Raw genomic sequence first — 23,991 nt, 5'->3', positions numbered from 1 at the left:
AGATTTAAAAAGAGAGGAAAAGGGGTGGGGGTGGTAGAGAGAATACACACCCAGAGAAGACTAGTTAGTGGTACTAAGACAGTCTTTTTATTCTGTTTGTGCCACATGTAGCCCCATGGAATCTTAGTCCGCTGACAATTAATACTCCTTTCCATTAGCTTCACTCTCTTTGGTGTCTAATTAATGCAGTACTCAGTGATTTTTTTTTTAGAACTGCTAAGCTGCATCAAGACTACCCTTGAGTCCAAATGCAGCTCTCCTATCTTTGAATAAACACTGCAAGGCTAATTTCAATCTGTTTGGCCTAGTTTCCAATAGAAATGGAAATCGTTACATTATTCATTGGGGCCTTCACTAGGACTGGAGCACCATGGTACCAGATGCTGTTCAAAATGTACGAAGATGTAAGTCCCTACTCCCAAGAGGTTACTTACCTCCAACTTCTTCAAAACAGCCTCATAATCCTCCTTATGTACAAAATTCTCCTCCTGTATTGCTATCTGCAAAAGGAATTTGAAGTTTAATAAATCAGTTACATGCACAGATGGAGCTTCAACGTAGTATGGTAGACCTCCAAGAGTGACTAGTGATTTTGAGTGCCCAACTTCACACCCTTCAAAGAAGGCTGACTTTCCAAGGGCAAATGCTCAGCATTTTCTGATCATCAGCCCTTTCTTAGGTGTCTCAACTTGGACACCCAAGGACAGACACACCCAATCGCTCATGTTTTTTTAAAAGGCCTGGCCATAAAATCCAAGTGTGGTACAATGACCCTGCTGCCAGCAGCTAGCAGGTCACTGGGGCAGAGGTGTCTCAAGAAGAATTTACTAGAACACAAACAAAACTAGGGGAAAGGTGCCTTGCATGCCCGTGAAAACAGCACTGGCACATGCAACACAAACACACCTGCTCACAGGCAAATGCCAGAGAGCCAGGGAGGGGGGGGACCAATGAGCACATGCACCCAATTGCTCAGACCCCAATCCCCTGCATCTGGGGCAGCCCACAGCATAGCCCAGGATAGGGTAACCAGATAGCAAGGGTGAAAAATCAGGACGGGGGTGGGGGGATAATAAGAGTCTTTATAAGAAAAAGCTCCAAATATTGGGACAATGGTCACCCTAGCCCGGGGGGGCGCCCTAGTGCGGGGCCTCAGGAAGCCTCTGGGACAAAGAGCCACAAGCACTGGGTGAGGTGGGCGGGGCCTCTACATGGCCCCACCCACCAACGCTCCAAGCCCCGCCCATAGGCCCCCGCCGGAGCGCTGCGCTGACGCCCGCACCCGGAGCCGCAGCCGCTCTATTAGCGCCTCCTGGGTCGCGACGAGGTCCCGCAGCTGCCGGAAGGCCAGAGCCTCGGTACCCGGTCGCCCCCACTCCGGCTCCCCCGGCCCCGCCGCCATCTCCGCGCTTCCCCCGCCGTTGGAAATGGCCGCCGCTTCCCCCGTGGCCAATCACAACCCAGCTCCCTCACAGCCCCCAGCAACGGGGACAGCGAGGCACCGCCCGCTGGCAACCGGGCGGGGGACACGCCCACTCCTTAAAGGCCACTCAGGGGCATGTCTACACAGGCAGAAACAACAAGGAGTCTGGTGGCACCTTACACTGGCAGGAAAAACCCGTGGCTGGCCCTGGCCGCTGATTCCGCCTAAGGGGCTGCTTAATTGCACTGTAGCCATTCGGGCTGGGGCTGGCGTTGTGGCTCTGCGAGGGGAGAGGATCCCAGAGCTGCGGCTGCAGGCTGAGCCAGAACATCTACGCTGCAATTAAACAGCCCCTTGGCTAGAGTCAGGTGGCATGGGCCAGCCCGGAGTGTCTAATTGCAGTGTAGACATACGCAGAGGGAAACACAAAGGGGGTGGGGAGCGAACAGGGAGAGGGAGAAGAGGAGTTTGAAGGGAGAACGGGAAGCTGAGCGGCCTGACCCATAACCCCAGGCGCTGGGCGGCCCCAGCCTTGATGTGGGACCTGGGCACTGGTGACTAAGACAGATGGGAAAGGGAAGAGTCTCTCTCCAGTGGAACAGCATCACTGGGCCTTTGGGAATTGGCTACTGGGGGAGAGGGCAGGGGCACAGCTTGGGGTAGCATGGGCAAGGCGGCAAAAGGCCTGCAGGACAGGCTGGGTGAGGAGTGCCCAGGGCAGTAGGGAAGGGAGGCCATGATGAGCCAGAGAGGCCAGCACAGTGTCAGCTGCAGGGGCCTGCAAGCCAGAGGAGTAAACATTCCTGCTAGGCAGCCAGCTCGTGGGATCACTGACTCTGTAAGTAGGGGAAGCCTGGGCAGGAAGAGAGCAAGTCAACCCTAGACATGTTGGGCCTAAAACACATTTACACCTGTCAGTCCATTCTATGCAGATACACCTTCCTTACACCTGTGTAAAGCAAAAGGAACATCAGACTCATGGAACTGACACTGGAGACATCAGACAGGTTTAGATGTGGAACTGAATGGAGGATAAAAGGTTATCTGCCTAGATTATAAACTCTTTGGGGCAAGGATCATCATGTCTGGGTTTGTACAGCACCTAGCACAATAGGGTTCTGGTCTGTGACTAGGGCTCAGAGGTGCTACAGCAACACAAATAATAATTAATGCCAATACCTAAAGGTAGTGGGAAAGGTGCTTCTCTCCTGGCTGTCACACAAAATTACCAGTCTACCAAAAGCACAGTGATAGCTCTGGCTTTGTTAATGGAAGTGTTGGGTTTTGTTTCTGATGATGGTTAAAGGCACTGTTGCCATAGGAAAGCACCTTCAAAAAGGTGGATCTTACATTTCACCTAAACAGGCAGTTTTGGGCTTAGTAAACCATGGGAAAATTGTTAAAATGTCATAGACAAGGCCCCTCCCTGTGGTTTCTTCTTACAATAGGCAGGGCTCTGCTGCTAATAATATTGTGGTCTGAGACCTGGTCAAATAGTAGCCATTGCTGTATAGATGACAGCTGAAACCATAGCAAGAGATGAGATCATATGCAGGGGCTTTATCTATACAAGACTTGAGCAATTCTCCCACTGCTGGTGCAGAATCAGCACTAGCACTGACTGGGTCAGGTGTTCTAACTACTGGTCTGAGCAGGAAATATAGGAGAGGAGCTAGGGAACACTGGTGTAACTCTGGAAAGATATGTTAAAGGAGCAGTTAGAAAGCAATGAGAATCTTACAGCAATAAGGTGACACAAAAGAATGTAGGTTTCATCTTCTAAATAGTTGTCACTCTGCTTAAAGCATGTTTCCCTCCTATGTTTCTCCAAAACTCCAGCCCCTCCCACCCAGCTGCATTAATAGCACTGATTCTGTTAAGGAAATGAAGTTATATGGTGTCTGTTTCTACTGAGAATCATTCTCCTTGTTTTTTCAGTAATGCCCCACTGGGAATGAGTCCAAGTTCTATGCAAAATGCAGTTGCACTGGCATTGATTTACTGGTGTTAAATATATTTTTGATCTGTAGCTGGGCTGTACACAATGGATAACCTCTGTCAACTGCTGATTAACAGGACTATTAAAAGCAAATGGTTTACATTTACGACCTTTGATGCCAAAGCACTATACAATGAAGTATTGGGGTACAGATCAGAAGCCAGACAGGGCATTTCACATGATAGGGAGTAGGCAATTTTGCTAAGGAACGTGGTTCAGTCAGCTATTTTGATCATGTGTGATAGGAGAGAGAGCAAGTAGGAATTCAGTTAAAAAGGTACCCTTCTGAAAGCTTCCCCTACATAGTAAACTTTAAGATACTCAATTTATCAATATTGGAAGGCTTAAGGGACAAGTCAGTCCTTTGGGATTTAAGCATCTGGCTGTATGGGGGTTTAGGAACTTCCTCATGTGAGGCTTGTTTCTGGCTGATGTGCTTGAGTCTGCTAATGTTAACAGTTACTGTGTGAGTGTGACAGTTAACTGTGAAATATTTCTCAAAGATTTGGGAAGAGGGAACAGATCAAATCTCTTTATAGAAAGGCTAGATTGTTCCTTGGAATATTTTCCTAGCTGCAACGGGCTAACTCATCATTAGAGCTGTTCAGAAAATTTCCAACAAACCAAATGCTGATTCGTTGCAGTGAAATGTTTTGCTGAATCTATTAAATATTCACAAAAACTTTTGCCTCAACGCAGGCAGGTTTTTACTGGACACATGCCAGCATTGTAGGGTTCACAGCTTTGGCAGGGAGGCCACCAGTCCCCGGAATCCTGGCAGGCATCCCATGCCACACAAGGGAAGGTGCTGGCCCTAGGATCCTGGGCTGGAGGCAGGGCTCTGGTAGGTAGCAGCCTGGGAAGCCTGGCTGGAGATGTCTCTGGGATGCTAGGATCCAGGTCTGGGAGCCTGCTAATCCCTTCAGAGCCCCAGCCAGAACTGGGAGCCTAACAGCCCCAAGAGGCCGGGCTCCAGCTGGGGTTCCCAGCAGTGCTGCAGAGCTGTTAAGTGACATTGACAGGAATGTTACTTTTGCATTTCATTTGAGGACCATTTCATTTATGAAACAACATTTTCAGGGATGTGTGATTCATCAAGAAATTTAAGTACATTTGCTTTAATTCTAAGTTAGAACGAAAGCAATTCGTAAATACTGGAATCACTGCGTTTTGCCCATCTCCACTCATTAGATAAAATTACCGCATCACGATCACCAAGATTTTCATGGCTTGAGAGGAGTAACTGTTAACTTGGCCTCTCGCGTGCTCTGCTAGTTGGTGGTTTTAAAGCAGTACACAGGCTGTTACAAGTCACTCTGATTTGCCACGGTATGGTGGATTTGTTTTTTAGTTGGACTGCAGAAGTTGGGAGGGCATTTTCCACCCTAATATCATATTAAGGTGACTTTGGCTTTTAACTTCATGTTGGTGAACTTTTTTTTGAAAAACATACACTAATCTATTTAGATATGAAACCAGCTTCTATGATTCCACTGGAACAACTTACCAAGGGTTATGGTGGATTCTGTATCACTGGCAATTTTTAAATCAAGAGTGGATTGAATATTTTTCTAAAGATTCGCTCTAGGAATTACTTTGGGGAAGTTCTATGGTTTGTGCTACTTAGGAGGTCAGATTAGATTATCACAATGGTCCTTCTGGTCAGGGCCGGCTTTAGGCCGATTCAACCAATTCCCCTGAATCGGGCCCCGCCCTTAAGAGGGCCCCGTGCCCAAGCCCCGGTACAGTGTACCGGCAAAAGCCGGTGCGCCATACCGGGGTGGCCTAGCTTCCCCAGGGGGCAATTTAAAGGGCCTGGGGCTCCCAGCAGGGGCTGGAGCCCCAGGCCCTTTAAATTGCCACCAGAGCCCCACTGTTGGAGCCATGGGGTAGAGCTGTGGGGCTCTGGGGGCTATTTAAAAAGTCCGGGGCTCCCGTTGCTTTTACCGCCCGGCCCTTTAAATAGCCGCTGGAGCCCCACCACTTCCCCAGAGCTCTCACGGCTATTTAAAGGGCCGGGGCGGTAGAAGCAGGGGGGCCCCGGGCCCTTTAAACAGTCCCCAGAGCCCTGGGGTAGTGGGGGGCTCCGGGGCTATTTAAAGGGCCGGGGCTCCAGCTGCCTCTGCTGTCCCGGTCTTTTAAATAGCTGCTGGAGCCCTGCTGCTTCCCCAGGGCTCCGGTGGCTATTTACAGGGCCAGGGCGGTGGAAGCTGGGGAGCCCCAGGCTGTTTAAATAGCCCCCCGAATCCTGGGCTGCTGCTGCTGCTACTACCCCGGTGGGGGGGGGGGAGGAGGAGGGTGCACTTACCATACAGGGTGGGCTGTACCCCCTGTATCCACCCCCTGCCCGCAGCCAGCCCCTGCTGCACCTCCTGCCCGCACCCCCTGCCCTGCCTGCAGCCAGCCCCACCCGCAGCCAGCCCCGCACCCCCTGCCCTGCCCGCAGCCAGCCCGCCCGCAGCCAGCCCCACACCCCCTGCCCTGCCTGCAGCCAGCCCCGCACCCCCTGCCCTGCCTCCAGCCAGCCCTGCACCCCCTGCCCTGCCCGCAGCCAGCCTGTCTCCAATCAGCCCTGCCCCTCCTGCCCTTCCCGCACCAGCCCCGTACCCCCGGTCCTTCCTGCACCAGCCCCGCCTGCCCGCACCAGCCCCGCCCCCCCGCCCTGTCACTGCCTGCAGCCAGCCCTGCACCCCCTGCCCTGTCTCCAGCCAACCCCTGCCGCTCCCCCCAGCGACCCTGCCCGAAGCCAACCAGCCCCACACACACCCCTGCCCGCATCAGCCCTGTACCCCCTGCCCTGCCTGCAGTCAGCCCCTGCCGCACCCTCCTGCCTGAAGCCAGCCAGTCCTGCACTCCTCTGTCTTCAGCCCTGCCAACCCATGCTGCACCCCCCTGCGGCCCTGCCTGAAGCCAGCCAGCCCACCCCACAGCCCCGTCTCCAGCCAGCCCCGCACCCCTTGCCCTGCCTGCAGCCAGCCCCTACCTCCAGTCAGCCCCTGCCCTGCCTCCAGCCAGCCCCATGTCCACTGGTGCCCTGCAGTTCCCAGGGCAGAAACCCTGCACACCTGCTTCAATGAGGGGGGCAGGGAGCAGCTGGGACCCACATATGTGCACACCCCCCCAGGGAGTGGCGGGGACCCACACATGTGAAACGGAGCTCATTTCTAGTTCAGGCCCATCTTTTTAAAAAAGAACTTTAGGTAGGGTTAACATACATCCGTATTTTCCCGGACATGTCAGGCTTTTTGGTTCTTAAATCGCTGTCCGGGAGGAATTTTTTAAATTCCTGGGAAAATACAGACATATGGTAACCCTATTGGTACAAAAAATACACACTGTGGCACATCCCTTAAATCAGAACTTTTTATAGGGAACCAGTTGCTAAGAAATGAAAGGCTTTTTTTTTTTTACATGATTTTTTTTTTTTAGTCATCGCTGCCGGGGCCCCGCCGAAAATGTTCGAATTAGGCCCCGCACTTCCTAAAGCCGGCCCTGCTTCTGGTGTTGGAATATATGAATCTATGAAAGTACAGATAGCCTTGGCTGCAGCTAAGCAGTACAATGGGTTCGGCTGTTGCTGCACCTCACAAACTCCTGTGAGGCATAGGGATAGGGGGCAGAAACACATTAAGCACTTATTTGGTTGTTTGCTACCCAGATCTGGTTTTAGGCTTGGCCTTAGCACCTCTTTTTCAGGCTTGACTCTGGCACAGACATAAACGATGGCATGATAGCTTCACCTGCTACTTCCTATTGATAACTTTTGATGGCACTAGCTTTAGATGTAGCCTTGTTAAATCTTATATCCCAAAAGAGTGCTTCAGGGAGCACAGTAATAGCTCGGATCAACATTCCAAAATGAACAGCGTGGCTCCATTACATTTAATACAAAAACTTTATCTTCTGATTAAGAGTATACAAGTCAAAACAAACTAAGGTCTCAAGAACTGAGCTGATTATTCAGACCCACCAATCAAGACAGAACTGATTTTTCAAGAATTCTTACTGTAGTAAGGACAGAACAGCTTATTTTCTAATCATCTAGTGTAACAATACGGAGAGGAAATATACACAAATATACAACTTATATAAATTAGAACTGTACAGTCAAGGTTCAATGGACTGATACACTATTACAGTATGGCCAATATGGATTTACTTAAGGTAAATGGAATATACATTCAGAAAATACTTTAACATCTCCTACTGAAATAAGTTAAATAAATACGAATACTAAGGTTGCACTTTCCATTAAACAAAAGTTTGAAACCAACAAAATAAATGCTGCACCTTTTGATGTGTCATGCCTGCTTAGGTAAGAAATAATTTATAATAATATCACCAGGAAATGGAAATCTTTAGTTTACACTACCAGCTGTATTTACCCACAAAGTGAACATCTCTTTAGTTGGACAAATATTGAAGAAAATACATAGTTAACCCTGACTATAATCTGTATGTTCTAACATTACTGCACTTTGCAACAGAGCAAAGTGCAAAACTGTTTCTAGTATCAATTAACGGGTTATCGTGGGCTGTTCCTATCAAAATCCAGTGCATCAGAGAAGATCACACAATAGAGCCATGTTTCCAAAGCATATGGCCAAATTCTCCCTTTGGATACAGGTATACATCTGTCATTGGCTTAAATGATATTTGTGTGAGTACATCTAAGGATAGAGTTTGTACCTTATGTTGTCTCAGGGGCTGGCAAGAAGAAGCGAGATTGGGAATTTCAAGTGGACCATAGATAGGAAGACAGCATTAATGGCTTGGTCTGAAAAGGTAATCTAGTATCTCCAAGGACAGCCTTCAAAAACTGCTTTGCTTTCTCTGTGTGGAGGAAAACAGGCTTTTCAAGTGGCAATGCGGCCCTGCCTTGTCCCCCCACCCCCAGGCTGCTTAAGAAGCCAAGAGTGTTCCATCTTCACAAGTAACTGATGAACCATTGCTTCAGGGTTATGGCCACCAGTGGGACAGTAATTCATTTTATATTAGAAGTCTTTGTGGAAACTATTGCACATTGTCAATTTCACATGATAAAGCCCAAAACTCCACAACCACGTCTCTTCATATTCAGTATCTTTTTACCCACAGTATGTACATAAATTAGAATGTGAAATCCTTCATTTCTAAAAATATAATCATATTCACAAACCTTTTGGAATTCTCAAACAAACAGCCTGGAGGGCTTACAAAGCTTCAAGCACCTTCTTAAAAGTAATAAATGTCCTTACACAGCTCATATTTATATAATGGCAGGAAATATTAGAAGCCTAAATCAAAATGAACACGCCCTACTTGCTGCTCAGAAAAACACTCTAATTTAAAGACCAGGAAATAGAAGTTGATCACAATTTGGTAAATGCCTTCTGGTTAAAGAAAGTAGTTCATTTAACGAGTTACTATTACCTTAGAAATATTTGACTAGATTTGATCTATTTTATCTATTTTCTAGCAAAAGCAGAAGTAGTGACAAACATTAGCACAAGACATTTTATGTTGCTAATTGTTTTTACTCACATACTCTAGAATACTGGCATTGAAGTAGTCAGAGAAGGATTTTAATCTCCGATATGATGCCATGATTCTGAATACAGAACATCTTACTGTTTTTTAAAACATCTCTTTACTTTTCAGTCTTGTTTTCCACTTAATCATGGTCTCTTTTTAGTCCCACAGAAATCTCCTAATCTGCTTCTTGTAGATTATGTCCTGCCTCTATAAAACACTTTAAGATTGTTGGATGAAAGGTGCAATATAGTGTAAATACAAAATATCAGGTATTCAAGTTATATACAGTACATGTTATGTGTCTAACCAGATTATAGCATTCAGTTTTCCTACCACATTTTTGATAGTACTGGGAGCATAAATTAGAAATAACTGGAGGATACTAAACTCAGTGTAAACACTGACCTGCTATTCACATAAAATCTATTGTGGTTTATATCAAATTACATATACAATGCTACATTAAAAAATTTGTATAAACAAAGTCAAGTACAGCACTCAGATTAGGAAACAGCAGAATTAAGGTCACCTGTGAAATGTTAATTTGGCACCCTTGTGAGCGTGCACAATGATACAATCTTTAATTATATGATGACATACTATTTTTTCCCCCTGCAGGATCTCTGCCTCATTTAGAGCACAGGATGGATGTTGCTTGCTGAATAAGCAGCTACTCAGTATTTTGTTTTATCCTCATTGAGCAGTCTGTGACGTCCATCCTTATTTATACTGCACGCCATCCAAGCCCTGCACCAAATACAGATTTAATTTCTTTGTGGGTTTTCTATCACTATAGTATTTGAGTGCTTCACAACCATTAATCTATGTATCTTCACAACACCCTGAGAGAAAAGGGGGTATTATTCCCCTTTCACATATTGGGGGCTGAGGCAGAGAGATTCCTGTCAAAAGTATCCAAAGTGCCTGTAGTCTGATTTTTCAGAAAACTTCGTATTTTATATCACTTTATATGTTCAAAACACAGACTTCACCTACAGTTGTGAGTGCTCAGCACTTCTGCAACTCAGTCCCCAGGTGTCTCAAATCAGGCTCTCACAAACTAGTGGCCACCTGTGAAAAAAGTTTGGCTTAAGTGACTTGCCCAGCACCACACAGAAACTCTATGGCAGAGGCAGGAACAGAATCCAACTTTTCAAGTGCGGAATTCAGTTGCCTTGGCCATCAAACTATCCTTTCTCTTACTGCAATCCCATTTCATTCCCTACACACCTTCCAATTTCTACAATAAACAGTCCTACAGACAACTGTCTCTATGCAACCTGGATTCATTTTTCCTCAGCAATGTGCATCCTGTACATTGAATGAGGCAGGGGTCCCGTGGAAAAAAAATAGTATGTGCTCATGTAATTATAGACTGCATCATAATGCATATACACAGGGAGTGCATTGACACTGCACGGGCAACCTTAATTCTGCCATTTCGTAACTTTGGAGCCCATGACTTTGCAACCTTAACATTATCCTAAGGTAGTATTTTGTATGTGATCTCCTAGATTTAAAAAAAAAAAAAAAAGCAAACTGTGGCTACCTGCACTACCGATAGTGAGGTTTAAAAGTGGGTGGAGTATTGGATTAGTTCTAGTGGAGAGGGGTCAACACATTACAAGAGTCACTATTGTCACTAGATCCGGGCTGAAGATGGAGAAGCCTGCATTACCACTACATGTAATGTACCTGGTTTGTGGAAAAAGACAATTTCATCCTCTAGAAGAGTCTGTTCAACAAATTTGTAGATGGAGAGTCCCGTTAAGGGGGTAGGCATAGGTGGTTTAAAACCCACCTTTGGATAGCCTTGATCCTTCTGCAGCTGCATGCAGGCCGGTCTCTTTGTACTGTTAGAACAGCTCAAAGGATGCTCTAATTTACACCAGGCTGAAATAGTTACAAGGGGCCAAAATGCAACTGAGGATTGACATGTTGCAGAAGCATCTGGGCCATGCCCTCTTTTCCCTGCTACACTGGCAGCAGGGTGGTTGTGTGGCATAAGAGCCTCTACATCAGATCTAGTCCACTGGAAGATCAGCCTTACAGTTCCTAGGCCAGTTAAACTAGATTATAATGGTAATGCAGCACACACTAGCTGACCTGCACTAGAGTAACCCACCCAGTAACTTGATTATTTGTAAAAACATTTTGTTCTCTGCTGCTTATGAGTACATCTCTTCCTCTGCCTTCCATTAAGTGTCAGATTTTATAAAAGAGGATTATAAAACAGGAGAGTAATAAATTAGTATTACAAAGAAAAAAAAATCCAATCTCTAGAGTGAAACATGCATGACAATTGCACACCAAAGCAAGAATGTGTTAAATAAGAACTGTATCAAAAAACTGCATGCAGAATCTCTGTTGGAGCAAGAAGACAGAGAAGGCTTGGAGATAAAATCAAACTAGACAATAAGCTTAAAAAATAAAAATACAGTGCCACTGAATAGAATACATGAGAAAAATTCATCTGCAGTCTCTTCTCCAGTGGCTTGGCAGTCATAAGAATCCACCTAAGATTTCTTTCCTACTGTAAATTTAACGAATTATCACCTCTTGTAAGTTTCTGATTACAATGAAACTCAAAGTTTGAGCTGGTTTTCTTAGTTAGCTGTGGGAAAGCTTCTCCCACTCATTGCAAAAGAGATGGGATACACCTTTGCTTAATTAAGTCCACTGGCATCCTTCAAATTTAGCTAAAGAATAGCTGTAAATTTCACAATGAATGTTATCATTGCAAGTTTTCCATGTGAGAGAAAAGGATAAATGGGTGAATTCAAATGAGATATTGTGGCAAGAGCAGGGACTCCAGGAATGCATCCCACGTGCACAGCAATGAATGTTAGCAACTGAGATGCTATTGCAGGAACAAACAATTCCAAGTTCCTACTTGCAGTCTGGGTTAATTACATCACTAATTATAAAAGAATAGTACAGGTTTGGATCTAAATTCAGCAAAGCACTTAACACATGCTTAATTTTAAGCACATGCTTAAATCTCATTGACTTCAATGAGACCTAAGTACATGCTTAGGTACTTAGCTGAATCAAGGCCTTGATGAATACCTGAGCTAAGCACTGGAAAGTAGAATGGAGCAGGGAGTATGCCCCCTATTTTTTTTTCCACAAGCCATTTTGGATGCAACGACATCAGCTTCAGATGAATATGGGAATGCCAGCATACAACTGAAAACTACATCACCTGAATGACTGAGTGTGATCTATGTCCAAATAAAATACAGAGTGTATGGGATATTATGTATACTTTTCTGGCAAGCAAAGTTGCTTGGGTGGCAGAAAAACTATATCAAATGAAGACTGGTGCCACACTAAGCTACATTTTAGGGAGTTAATTTACACTGAATACCATTGGTCCTTGGAACCAAACAGAATATACAGTATATTAGAGCAAATACTGTGTCTATGGCTCAGGGTTGCCCAATTTGGTGAAAATTACAAAGTTACCAATTATTAAGATTTTTCATTAGGATCTTTTTCTTTTCTTTTTTTAATAAATACAAAGGAAAATAGAAACAAGTTAAAACAGCAATAAATAACCCAGCATTTGTCTGGCCTACTCAGCCCCCCTTGTGTAGTCCAATAAGATTGGAGAGCTTTTCACAGTGCTCAAGTTTCAGTGACTCTGCTTTCTGTTTTAATCGCTCATCTCTGTATAATCTGGCCAAATTCGACAAGTCGGATTCTGAAAGATGAAAAAGATAACATTAGAACAATGCTACTGAGCCTGATGTGTATAATCGTTTTTAAATGCTTCATTTTCCTCAATACATTTTTATAAGATTAATAAAATCTTTAAGGAGACACTGTCAGCCCAAATTGGGCTAGGCATTTAGGAAAGTAAAAACAAATATTTCCATCATTATTTCAAATTTTAACCGTATGAAATAAACAGTCTCCTGCAGTGTTTGGATAATTCAAACACTGCAGCCTTGTGCTAGTGCATGAGAACCAGAAAATGAAACCGGTTGTCTATTTTCATTGTCCACAAAGAAAAATACAAAATGTAAATAAAGAGCAGAGTGCAGTGGTGCCCAAACTGTGGTGCATGCACCTCTTGGGGGGTACGGAGGAACCTTTGGAGGGGCAAGGAAATGATCAAGGGAGCAACTAAATTGTTAAAATCCTTTGAGTTTACTGAAAAATTATTTTTAGTCATTCTGATTTGCTCACTAATATAATTTTCTCCTTAAGGAAATTACCAATTGAAAACAGTTAAATATACCTATGGAGAATGACAGACATGGATTTCTGAACAGGTCAGAAAAGTTTCCTTATGCACAAGCTACCTGATGACATTCAATTTGTTTGGTTTTAGAGTAGCAGCCTTGTTAGTCTGTATCTGCAAAAAGAACAGGAGTACTTGTGGCACCTTAGAGACTAACAAATTTATTAGAGCATAAGCTTTCGTGGACTACAGCCCGCTGCTTCACCACTCTGAACTTTAGGGTACAAATGTGGGGGCCTGCATGAAAACTTCTAAGCTTAACTACCAGCTTAGATCTGGTCTGCTGCCACCATCCCAAAGCTAATTCCCTTCCCTGGGTAGCCCTGAGAGACCTTCACTAATTCTTTGGTGAATACAGATCCAAACCCCTTGGATCTTAAAACAAGGAGAAATTAACCATCCCTCTCCTTTCTCCCACCAACTTGTTTGAAGAACTTTACACAGCTGTCAGATCACACAGCCAACAGGCTAATTCAGTATGGAAAAAACCTCACAATGGGACAAATCTTGTAGTCACTACTCTGTCCCACTGCAAATCTATGGGAGTTTTGATTGAGTAGTGACTATAGGGCCTTGGCTACACTTGCGAGTTACAGTGCTGTAAAGGCTCCCCCAGCGCTGTAACTCACTCCCCGTCCACACTGGCAAGGCATTTGCAGCGCTGTATCTCCGTGGTTGCAGCGCTGCATGTACTCCACCTCTCCGAGAGGAATAGCAAGTATTGCGCTGCCGCTGCAGCGCTGTGGCGCCAGTGTGGCCACCCCATGCGCTGTAAATGGCCTCCAGAATTATTCGGCAGTATCCCACAATGCCTGTTCTAGCCACTCTGGTCATCAGTTCAAACTCTACTGCCCTGGCCTCAGGTAACCAACCATGTGACCCACCCTTTACATTCCCTGGGAATTTTAAAAATCCCCTTCCTGTTTGCTCAGCCTGGCGTGGTGTGGAGTGCTATCAGCAAATCTTTCCAGGTGACCATGCCTCCACACGCAAGCGAGCCCCAGCATGGAGCAATGGCGTGTTGCTGGACCTCATCAGTGTTTGGGGGGAGGAAGCTGTACAGTCCCAGCTGCGCTCCAGCCGTAGGAATTACGATACCTTCGGGAAGGTATCAAGGGACATGATGGAAAGGGGCCATGACTGGGACGCCCTGCAGTGCAGGATTAAAGTGAAGGAGCTGCGGAGTGCCTACCGCAAAGCCCGCGACACAAACGGCTATTTGGGTGCTCCCCCCCGCAACCTGCCGATTCTACAAAGAGCTGGATGCGATACTTGGGGTTAACCCCACCTCCATTCCGAGCACCACCATGGACACTTCAGAGCCGATGGGGGGGGGGGGGGAGGAGGAGGAGGAGGAGGAAAATGGGAGTGATGGTGGTGGGCTGGATGGAGACACCCCGGAATCCCTGGAGCCATGCAGCCAGGAGCTCTTCTCGAGCCAGGAGGAAGGTAATCAGTCGCAGCGGCCGGTACTTGGTGGAGGACAAACAGAAGAGCAGGTTCCCGGTAAGCAGGTTTTTTTTTCGGGAAGGAATTTTTTTGGTGCAGGCTCTTTGGGAGAGGAGGGTTAGGCATGCATGCCTAGATGCGGAATAGTGCATTGATGTGGTTTATCACATCGCGGTAATCGGCCTCGGTAATCTCCTCGAATGTGTCATCTAGAACGTGTGCAATGCGCTTGCGCAGGTTTATTGGGAGAGCCACCGTGGTCCTTGTCCCAGCCAGGCTAACGTGTCTGCGCCACTGTGCCGCGAGGGGCGGGGGCCCATTGCTGCACACAGGCAAGCTGCATATGGGCCAGGGTGGAAGCCGCATTGCAGAAGAAGACCCTCCCTTGCTTCCCAGGTCACCCTCAGCAGTGAGATATCGTCCAGGATGAACTCCTGTGGAAAATGTTGGGACAGAGTTCAGTGTAGGTGCCCCCTGAAGCTGTTGGCTCTCCCCAAGGCACAGAAACCCAGAGGACAGTGCAGCCCTGAAACAATCAGTCCCCCTTACTCACCATTTTGAGGCTCCCGTGGGATGTGTGCGCTCTGTTTCGGAAGGGAAAATTATGCTATTGTGTTTGCTATTTCACAAATGAAATTTTCTACTCCTTAAGTGCAGGGGAATCATTACTCTGTCTGGTATAAACAATGCTGCCTCTGTTAAATGTTGCATTTTGCCTATACAGCTGCATCAACCTTGAGACCTCAGCCGTCCCTCTTATCGCCTGCTCAGAGACTGCAAAGACTCAGGAAGAGACCGCGAAAAAGCAAAGAAGACATGCTGCAAGAAGTGATGCGGCAATCTATTAAAGAGAATGAGAAAGCACAGAACTGGAGGGAGAGAGAAAGCAGGATCCGCCAGGAAAACGCAGCGCACCGGTCGCAAAGCACTGATAGGCTCATAAGCATCCTGGAGCGCCAAGCAGATGCTATCCCGGAGCTGGTAGCCATGCAGAAAGAGGAGCAGTACCGCAAATGCCACCCCCCCCTACAGACCTTGTCCCAAAACTCTTTCCGTTGTGCCCCACTGTCACCTCCAACCCATTTTCCCCAACTTCCGTGTTCTTCACGCCACCCGCTGCTTCCAACACCAGTATCTTCACCACCCAGCCCTGAAAAGCACGACCCTTACCCTCTGCACTCAACCCCCATCACCATGCAGTATAGCTGTCCTGAAGTGCAGCACTCACTGCACAGCACACCAGACAGGACATACGCGAATCTGTGATTGTACTGTTCCCCACTCCACCCCCTTGTTTCTTTTCAATAATTTTTTTTTTCTTTTCAATAAATGGATTCTTTGCCTTTGAAAACATTCTTTATTATTGCATAAAGTAAAAGACTCCTTAGCCCAGGAAATAAACAGGCACTGCAAGTCTGCTTGTCTGCTTAGCAGACACTGATTCCTAAAGATTGGAACTACCGCACTTCACTCCTGTGCAGGGCACCAGATATCACTGCTGGTTTTCAGCCTCAAATTGCTCCCTCAAGGCATCCCTAATCCTTGCAGCCCTGTGCTGGGCCCCTGTAATAGCCCTGCTCTCTGGCTGTGCAAATTCAGCCTCCAGGTGTTGAACCTTGGAGGTCCATGCCTGAGTGAAGCTTTCACCCTTCCCTTCACAAATATTATGGAGGGCACAGCACGCGGACATAACCGCGGGGATGCTGTTTTCGGCCAAGTCCAGCTTCCCATACAGAGATCGCCAGCGGCCCTTTAAACAGCCAAAGGCACACTCCACAGTCATTCGGCACTGGCTCAGCCTGTAGTTGAACCGTTCCTTGCTGCTGTCAAGGCTCCCTGTGTAGGGTTTCATGAGCCACGGCATTAACGGGTAAGTGGGATCTCCAAGATCACAATGGGCATTTCAACTTCCCCTACCGTGATCTTCCGCTCTGGGAAAAAAGTCCCGGCCTGCATCTTCCTGAACAGCCAAGTGTTCCGAAAGATGCGTGCGTCATGCACCTTTCCGGGTCAGCCTGTGTTAATGTCAATGAAACGCCCACGGTGATCCACAAGCGCCTGGAGAACCATAGAGAAATACCCCTTCCGATTAACGTACTCGGATCCTAGGTGGGGTGGTGCCAGAATAGGAATGTGCGTCCCTCTATCGCCCCTCCACAGTGAGAGAACCCCATTTGTGCAAAGCCATCCACTATTTCCTGCACGTTACTCAGAGTCATGGTTCTTCTGAGTAGGATGCGATTAATGGCCTTGCAAAATTACATCAACACGATTCCAACGGTCGACTTTCCCACTCCAAACTGGTAGCTGTCTGGAGTTGCCAGCTTCCAGATTGCAATAGCCACCCGCTTCTCCACTGGCAGGGCAGCTCTCAATCTCGTGTCCTTGCGCCGCAGGGTGGGGGAAAGCTCCTCACACAGTCCCATGAAAGTGGCTTTTCTCATCCGAAAGTTCTGCTGCCACTGCTCGTCATCCCAGACTTCCATGACGATGTGATCCCACCACTCGGTACTTGTTTCCCGAGCCCAAAAGCGGCGTTCCACGGTGCTGAGCATGTCCGTGAATGCCACAAGCAATTTCGTGTCGTACGCGTTACGCGGCTCGAAAGCATCGTCGGACTCCTCACCCTCACTGTCACTTTGGATCTTAAGGAACAGTTCAGCCAAACGTGACGTGCTGGCGAGACTCGTCAGCATATGTCTCAGCAGTTCGGACTCCATTTCCCGCAGACAGATCGCGCTGCACAGAAACCGTTGAAAGATGGCGCCAAAGGTGGACGGAAACAAATGGATTTCTGGGATGTGAAGCGATGCATCACGGGGCATTGGGACAGGACCCAGAATCCCCCGCACCCACGCCCCCTTCCCATGGCGCCAGAATGGGAAAAGGTGCTCTGTGGGATAGCTGCCCATAATGCACCGCTCCCAATAGCGCTGCAATTGCCGCAAATGTGGCCACGACACTGCACTGGGCAGCTGTCAGTGTGGACAGACTGCAGCGCTTTCCCTACTCAGCTGCACAAAGTCAGGTTTAACTCACAGCGCTGTACATCTGCAAGTGTAGCCAAGGCCTAGGACTTTGTTCTTTGTATTTACTGAATGACTCTATAGACTGACAAGCATTAAGGATTTTTATTTTGAAACAGGAACCCATTCCTCCATTCCCTAACACTAAAATACCATCCACTGAATACACACATGAATTTGGAGCAGGCACCTGTACAAGAACATGTTTTCCGATGTCAGCCAAGACTAGGCTGGTCTCAGCACAGTGGGACTCTCAGCCAACTAGCTTTAAAATGAAAGCTTATTGAAATGAAGTCTCTGTTACGGGTTCTCTCACGGGGTCAAACTTCTTACTGTGGGATGTTTACGCCTTTGCTGGTATGAATTTCATCATGTAAATCTCCTATACGTTATCTGATTCTTTAAGCTGATTTGTCTTTATATCTTTTAATATCCAGTTAATCTTTATAAAGGAAAATAATGTAATATGGTATTCATAGAATATGTTGTTTCAATGTCATATTTCAACCCTCTATTTTCAGTTGCCTTTATGTGGTGTTCTTTGATCCTGAATTTTGTTAACTTCAGTCTTACATAGAAATTGCCCTACCATAACAGACCAACGGTCCATCCAAATCTGGTATCCTTTCTTCCGCCTTGGCCTATATCAGATGTTTTAAAGGAAGGCAAAAAGCCACAGCACACCCAGCCTATTGTGCAATACTAAGCCACAAGAGGAGAAACACTGCCTGCAGCTGGCAATCAAACCTTTTAAAATAAATAAGAGACACCAAAAAAGTGATCGGCCGACCATGTAATTTAGTGGACTAATAGGCTGTTGAATGACTACTTTGTAGTTTCCAATAATGAGGTAGACAGACAGCAGATAAAACTTTTCAATGGTCAGATCAAAGACAATACAATATCCATTGTTCCTATAGTTTTAACTTTGCAAAACTGTATATATCGATATCCATCAGCAACAAAGTAAACTCCAGTAAATAAAACAAACTACCTACTACCAATAAGTACTCATTTAACAAAATGCATGGCCCAAATGAGGCTAAACATCTGAACAGAAAGGAATTAATGGACCAAAGTTACAAAAGAGCTGATTAAAGGTCTCCAGAGAACTTTTCTCCATGACTGTGTTTTGCATTCAACACCGTTTATTTTTATAATCTTGGCTGTACTAAAGTTAGCACAGTCTCAGTTGTACTCATTACTGGCTCACTGGACCAGATGATAATCATTCTTAAACGGTTTTTAATTACTGTGGTATCCTCAGGGAACTGCTAATCTCAAACACTGTAAATATAGTTGCAGATGTATTTCTAACGTATACCATGGCTAATGATGGGAGCATATGTTTTTGCTCGTTAGTTAACGGAATGGCAAAATTGTAATGTTTTCCTTTGCTGGGCACAATAGTCCTAGGAAACATCTCTCTCAAATTTGTGGATTTTAGAGAGGATATAAAATTCAGCTTTAAAAGTGCCAGATCCTTAACTGCTATAAATTTGCATTGAAGTCAATGGATCTCAACCATTTATCTTTGAAAATTTGTGGCAATCAAGGGAGGTCCCGGATGATTGGAAAAAGGCAAATATAGTGCCCATATTTAAAAATGGGAAGAAAGAGAACCCAGAGAACTACAGACTGGTCAGCCTCACTCCCAGCAAAATCATGGAGAAGGTACTCAAGGAATCCATTTTGAAGCACTGGGAGGAAGGGAAGGTGATCAGGAACAGTCAACATGGATTCTCCAAGGGCAAGTCATGCCTGACCAACCTGATTGCTTTCTATGACGAGATAACTGGCTCTGTGGATATGGGGAAAGCGGTGGATGTGATATATCTTGACTTTAGCAAAGCTTTTGATACGGTCTCCCACAGTATTCTTGCCAGCAAGTTAAAGTATTGATTGGACGAGTGGACTATAAGGTGGACAGAAATCTGGCTAGATTGTCAGGCTCAATGGGTAGTAATCAACAGCTCGATGTCTAGCTGGCAGCCGGTATCAAGCAGTGCCCCATAAGTCGGTCCTGGGGCCAGTTTTGTTCATCATCTTTATTAATGATCTAGATGATGGGATTAATTGCACCCTCATCAAGTTTGCAGATTACACTAAACTGGGGAGGAGAGGTAGATACGCTGGAGGGTAGGGATGGGTCCAGAGTGACCCAGACAAATTGGAGGATTGGGCCAAAAGAAATCTGATGAGGTTCAACAAGGAAAAGTGCAGAGTCCTGCGCTTAGGAAGCAAGAATCCCATGCATCGCTACAGGCTGGGGACCGACTGGCTAAGCAGCAGTTCTGCAGAAAAGGACCTGGGGATTACAGTGGACGAGAAGCTGGATATGAGTCAGCAGTGTGCTCTCGTTGCCAAGAAGGCCACGGGCATATTGGGCTGTATTAGTAGGAACATTGCCAGCAGATCAAGGGAAGTGATTATTCCCCTCTATTCGACACTGGTGAGGCCACACCTGGAGTACTGCGTCCTGTTTTGGTCCCCCACTACAGAAGGGATGTGGACAAATTGGACAGAGTCCAGCGGAGGGCAACAAAAGGGCTGGGGCATATGACTTACGAGGAGAGGCTGAGGGAACTGGGGTTATTTAGTCTACAGAAAAGAGTGAGGGGGGATTTGATAGCAGCCTTCAACTACCTGAAGGGGGGGGTTCCAAAGAGGATGGAGCTAGGCTGTTCTCAGTGGTGACAGATGATAGAACAAGAAGCAATAGTCTTAAGTGGCAGTGGGGGAGGTCTAGGTTGGATATTAGGAAACACTTTCACTAGGAGGGTGGTGAAGCACTGGAATGGGTTACCTAGGGAGGTGGTGGAATCTCCATCCTTAGAGGTTTTTAAGACCTGGCTTGACAAAGCCTTGGCTGGGATGACTTAGTTGGTGTTGGTCCTGCTTTGAGCAGGGGGTTGGACTAGATGACCTTCTGAGGTCCCTTCCAACCCTCATATTCTATGATTCTATGATTTACACTAGCTGAGGATCTGGCTCCTATTACAACCATAGGGTATCAAAGAGAAGTTTATGATAGTCTATGAATAGCTATATGGGGAACAGAAATGTTACAATCAATGGCTCTTCAATCTAACAGGCAAAGGTACAACATGATCCAATGGCTGGGACTGGAAGAGGGGCACATTCAGACTAGAAATAAGGCACACATTTTTAACAGTGAGGGTACTTAACCACTGGAACAATTTAACAAGGATTGTGGTGGATTCTCCATCACTGACAATGTTAAAATCAAAGTGAGAGGTTTTTGTAAAAGCTAGCTGTAGTTGAACTAGAGCATATTAGACTTGAAGCAGGAATTAATTCAGGGAAGTCCTATGGCCTACATCATGCAGGAGGTTGGACTAGATCGGGGTCTCAAAAACACGGCCCGCGGAGTTATTTGCTGCAGCCCGCCAAGCTCCCCTTCCCCGCCGCCCGCAGCGCACCGCATCCATGCTCCTCTGCCTACCTCCAGGCACTTCCTGCCGCCAAACAGCTGTTTGGCAGCGCTTAGCACTTTCCAGGAGGGAAGGGGGAGGAGCCGCACGCTCAGGGAAGGAGGCAGAGAAGAGGCGGGACAGGGGCAGGGTTTTGGGGAGGGGGTTGGAATAGGGGTAGGGAGGGAGTGGAGTTGGGATGGGGACTTTGGGGAAGGGGTTGGAATGGGGGTGGGGAGAGGCGGGACAGGAGCGGGGCCTCATGGAAGGGGTTGAGTGGGGGCGGGGCTAGGGGGCTTTTGTACCTTTATATGAAAAGGTGTCAGTGATGCAGCCCTCCGGCCAATGTACTAGTCCTCATATGGCCCTTGTGGTTATTTGAGTTTGAGATCCCTGGACTAGATGATTACATCGGTCCCCTCTGGCCTTAAAATCTATTAACCTTAACTATGGAGCAACAGTTGCTATCTCATAATACATATAGCCCTACTGGAGTCTGAAGCCTTGTTTACACTAGCACATTCCATGTCAGCAACAAGCATATTCCTTCTCCCCATGATTGTACACTGGCTAGCTTACCCTCCTCACCTTAAGATGCGCTTTGGGCTGAAAGCTAATGTACAAATGTAAAATGCTGAATGGAAGATTATTTGCATTTATGAACTGATGTTCAGTGCTGGACCTTCTCCCCACTCTAACTCTCAGTCCCTTTTAGACTTGCAAATGTAGGGCTGAAAGGGACCGCAAAAGGTCATTGAGTCCACCCCCTCAGCACCGAGGCAGGACCAAGTATACCTAGACCATCCCTGACAATTGTTTGTCCCATCAGTTCTTAAAAACCTCCAAATGATGGGGATTCCACAACTTCCTTGGAAGCCTATTCCAAAGCTTTACCATCCTTACAATAAAAGTTTTTCCTAATAACTAACCTATATTTCCCTTGATGCCGATTAAGTCCATTCCTTCTTGTCCTATCTTCAGTGGACATGGAAAACACAGATCACTGTCCTCTTTATAAACTGCTCTTAACATATTTGAAGACTGTTATCAGGTGCTTCCCCCCAACTCTCCACCCGTCATCTTTTCTCAAGACTAAACATACCAAGTGGTTTTAACCTTTCCTCATGGGTGAGGTTTTCTAAACTTTTTATCACTTTTGTGGCTCTCCTCTGGACTCTCTCCAATTTATCCACATTTTTCCTAAAGTCCTAACTTGGACACAGAACTCCAGCTGAAGCCTCACCAGTGCCATGCAGAGTGGGACAATTATCTCCCGTGTCTTATATATGACACTTGTGTTAATAAATTCCAGAATATTAGCCTTTTTTGCAACTGCATCCCTTTGATGATTCATATTCAATTCACTATAACCCCCAAATCCTTCTTATCCATACTGCCACCATCTAGTTATCCACCATTTTGTAGCTATACCTTTGATTTTTCTTTCATAAGAGTAGTACTTTGCACTTGTCTTTATTAAATTTCATCTTGTTGATTTCAAACCACTTCTCTAATTTATGAAGGTCATTTTGAGTTCTACTCCTGGCCTCCAAAGTGCTTGCAACCATTTCCAGCTTCGCATTCCTTGGCTCAGGAGACCTTTGTAGACCTACATGAAGGAGATCAGCTACATGCTTAACTGTAACTGTCCTGAAGCCAGCTGAAGTATCTGATAGTAAAAAATCTATAAAACAATTCTACGCTGAAGAAGAATGGTCACATAAGGAAGATATTGCTCTTCTTGGTTTGAAAACGTGAAGGTCCAAGGGTGCTGGTTAAACAAGAAAGCGCATGGTGCAACGGCTGTAGAGCTTAAGGATATGAGAAATGATAATGCCAGGATCATCAGCACAAGATAAGCAGACTAAACTAGACATTTCTTCCACCCTATGCTGTGAAACCAAAAGTACCATTTCCTGTCCAGAGACAGACAGGATTGGACAAAGCTAGGGACTCAATATAGAGTCAACCAAGACAAAGGACTGAGAGGTGCATGGAGACTGACGTGTTCCCCTACCCCTGAAGCACAAGAACGGAGCAGACTGGGGAAGCTTGCACTGCCACAACCTCTGGTTTAGCTCATTCTGTGCACAGGGATTTCGGTCTTCAGCACAGGGCTCTCCGTCTGGCACATTTCACCAGCATAAAGTCATTTTACCAAATATTTTTATGTAAAAGGAAAAGACGCAAACCTGTATTCAAGTACACAACTGAAGTAATTTGCAATGCCCTATAAAATGCCATAGATGCCTAAAGGCAATAGTGGACCAGTCAACCGTAGGCCACCATCAAATAAGCCGACGGCCAATAGCAATCTATAGGGACATGCGATTGCCCTTCCAAAAGTAACTCTGGAAAGGTGGAAGAACTACAAGGGGCCAACGACATTCACTAGGAGAAAGAACTCAAAATGTAAACCTGCATCCACGTTTGTTGCCCTTACTCATTGCAATTTCTGTACCAGACCAGCACATGGCTTGCATGGACAGGAAAGTGGGACTGGAACTGCACATACCGTTCCCTCTAGAACCCAATCACAGTGCAGGTCATTCGACAAGGCAACAGGTTTCAGAGTGGTAGCCGTGTTATTCTGTATCAGCAAAAACAACGAGGAGTCCTTGTGGCACCTTAGAGACTAACCAATTTATTTGGGCATAAGCTTTTGTGGGCTAGAACCCACTTCATCAGATGCATGGAGTGGAAAACACAGGAGCAGATATAAATACATGAAAAGATGTGAGTTGCCTTACCAAGTGTGAGGTCAGTCTAACGAGACAATTCAATTGTCAGCAGGATACCAAGAGAGGAAAAATAACTTTTGAAGTGGTAATGAGATGGCCCATTACAGACAGTTGACAAGAAGGTGTGAGTAACAGTAGGGGGAAATTAGTATTGGG

At 46.1% G+C, this 23,991-nt stretch overlaps 2 protein-coding genes across 8 annotated transcripts in view; both read right to left on the bottom strand.

Annotated features, from left to right (window-relative positions):
• The window catches only part of SPATA24 (spermatogenesis associated 24), a 32,413-nt gene extending 30,932 nt beyond the window's left edge, over positions 1-1,481 (bottom strand). For 2 of the 5 annotated variants that reach the window (XM_065555874.1, XM_065555875.1), the window contains exons 1-2: positions 1,283-1,442; positions 435-500 (exon numbers count right to left, since the gene is read on the bottom strand). In XM_065555874.1, the coding sequence (XP_065411946.1) occupies positions 435-500; positions 1,283-1,402 (186 nt within the window). In that variant the 5' untranslated portion in view covers positions 1,403-1,442. Of the gene's footprint in view, positions 1-434; positions 501-906; positions 1,063-1,282 lie in introns of those variants that run through there. The other 3 variants (XM_008170403.3, XM_065555876.1, XM_065555877.1) reach the window with 3 other exon arrangements.
• Positions 1,482-7,298: 5,817 nt separating this feature from the next.
• Positions 7,299-23,991, bottom strand: part of DNAJC18 (DnaJ heat shock protein family (Hsp40) member C18) — a 47,698-nt gene continuing 31,005 nt past the window's right edge. For all 3 annotated transcript variants that reach the window (XM_065555873.1, XM_024107098.3, XM_024107099.3), the window contains exon 8: positions 7,299-12,642. In XM_065555873.1, coding sequence (XP_065411945.1) covers positions 12,518-12,642 — 125 coding nt within the window. In that variant the 3' untranslated portion in view covers positions 7,299-12,517. The remainder of the gene's footprint in view (positions 12,643-23,991) is intronic.

Source organism: Chrysemys picta, chromosome 8 (assembly GCF_011386835.1).
Source record: "Chrysemys picta bellii isolate R12L10 chromosome 8, ASM1138683v2, whole genome shotgun sequence".
NCBI classification, from domain to species: Eukaryota; Metazoa; Chordata; order Testudines; family Emydidae; genus Chrysemys; species Chrysemys picta.
This window is presented reverse-complemented; position numbering and strand designations above follow the sequence as displayed.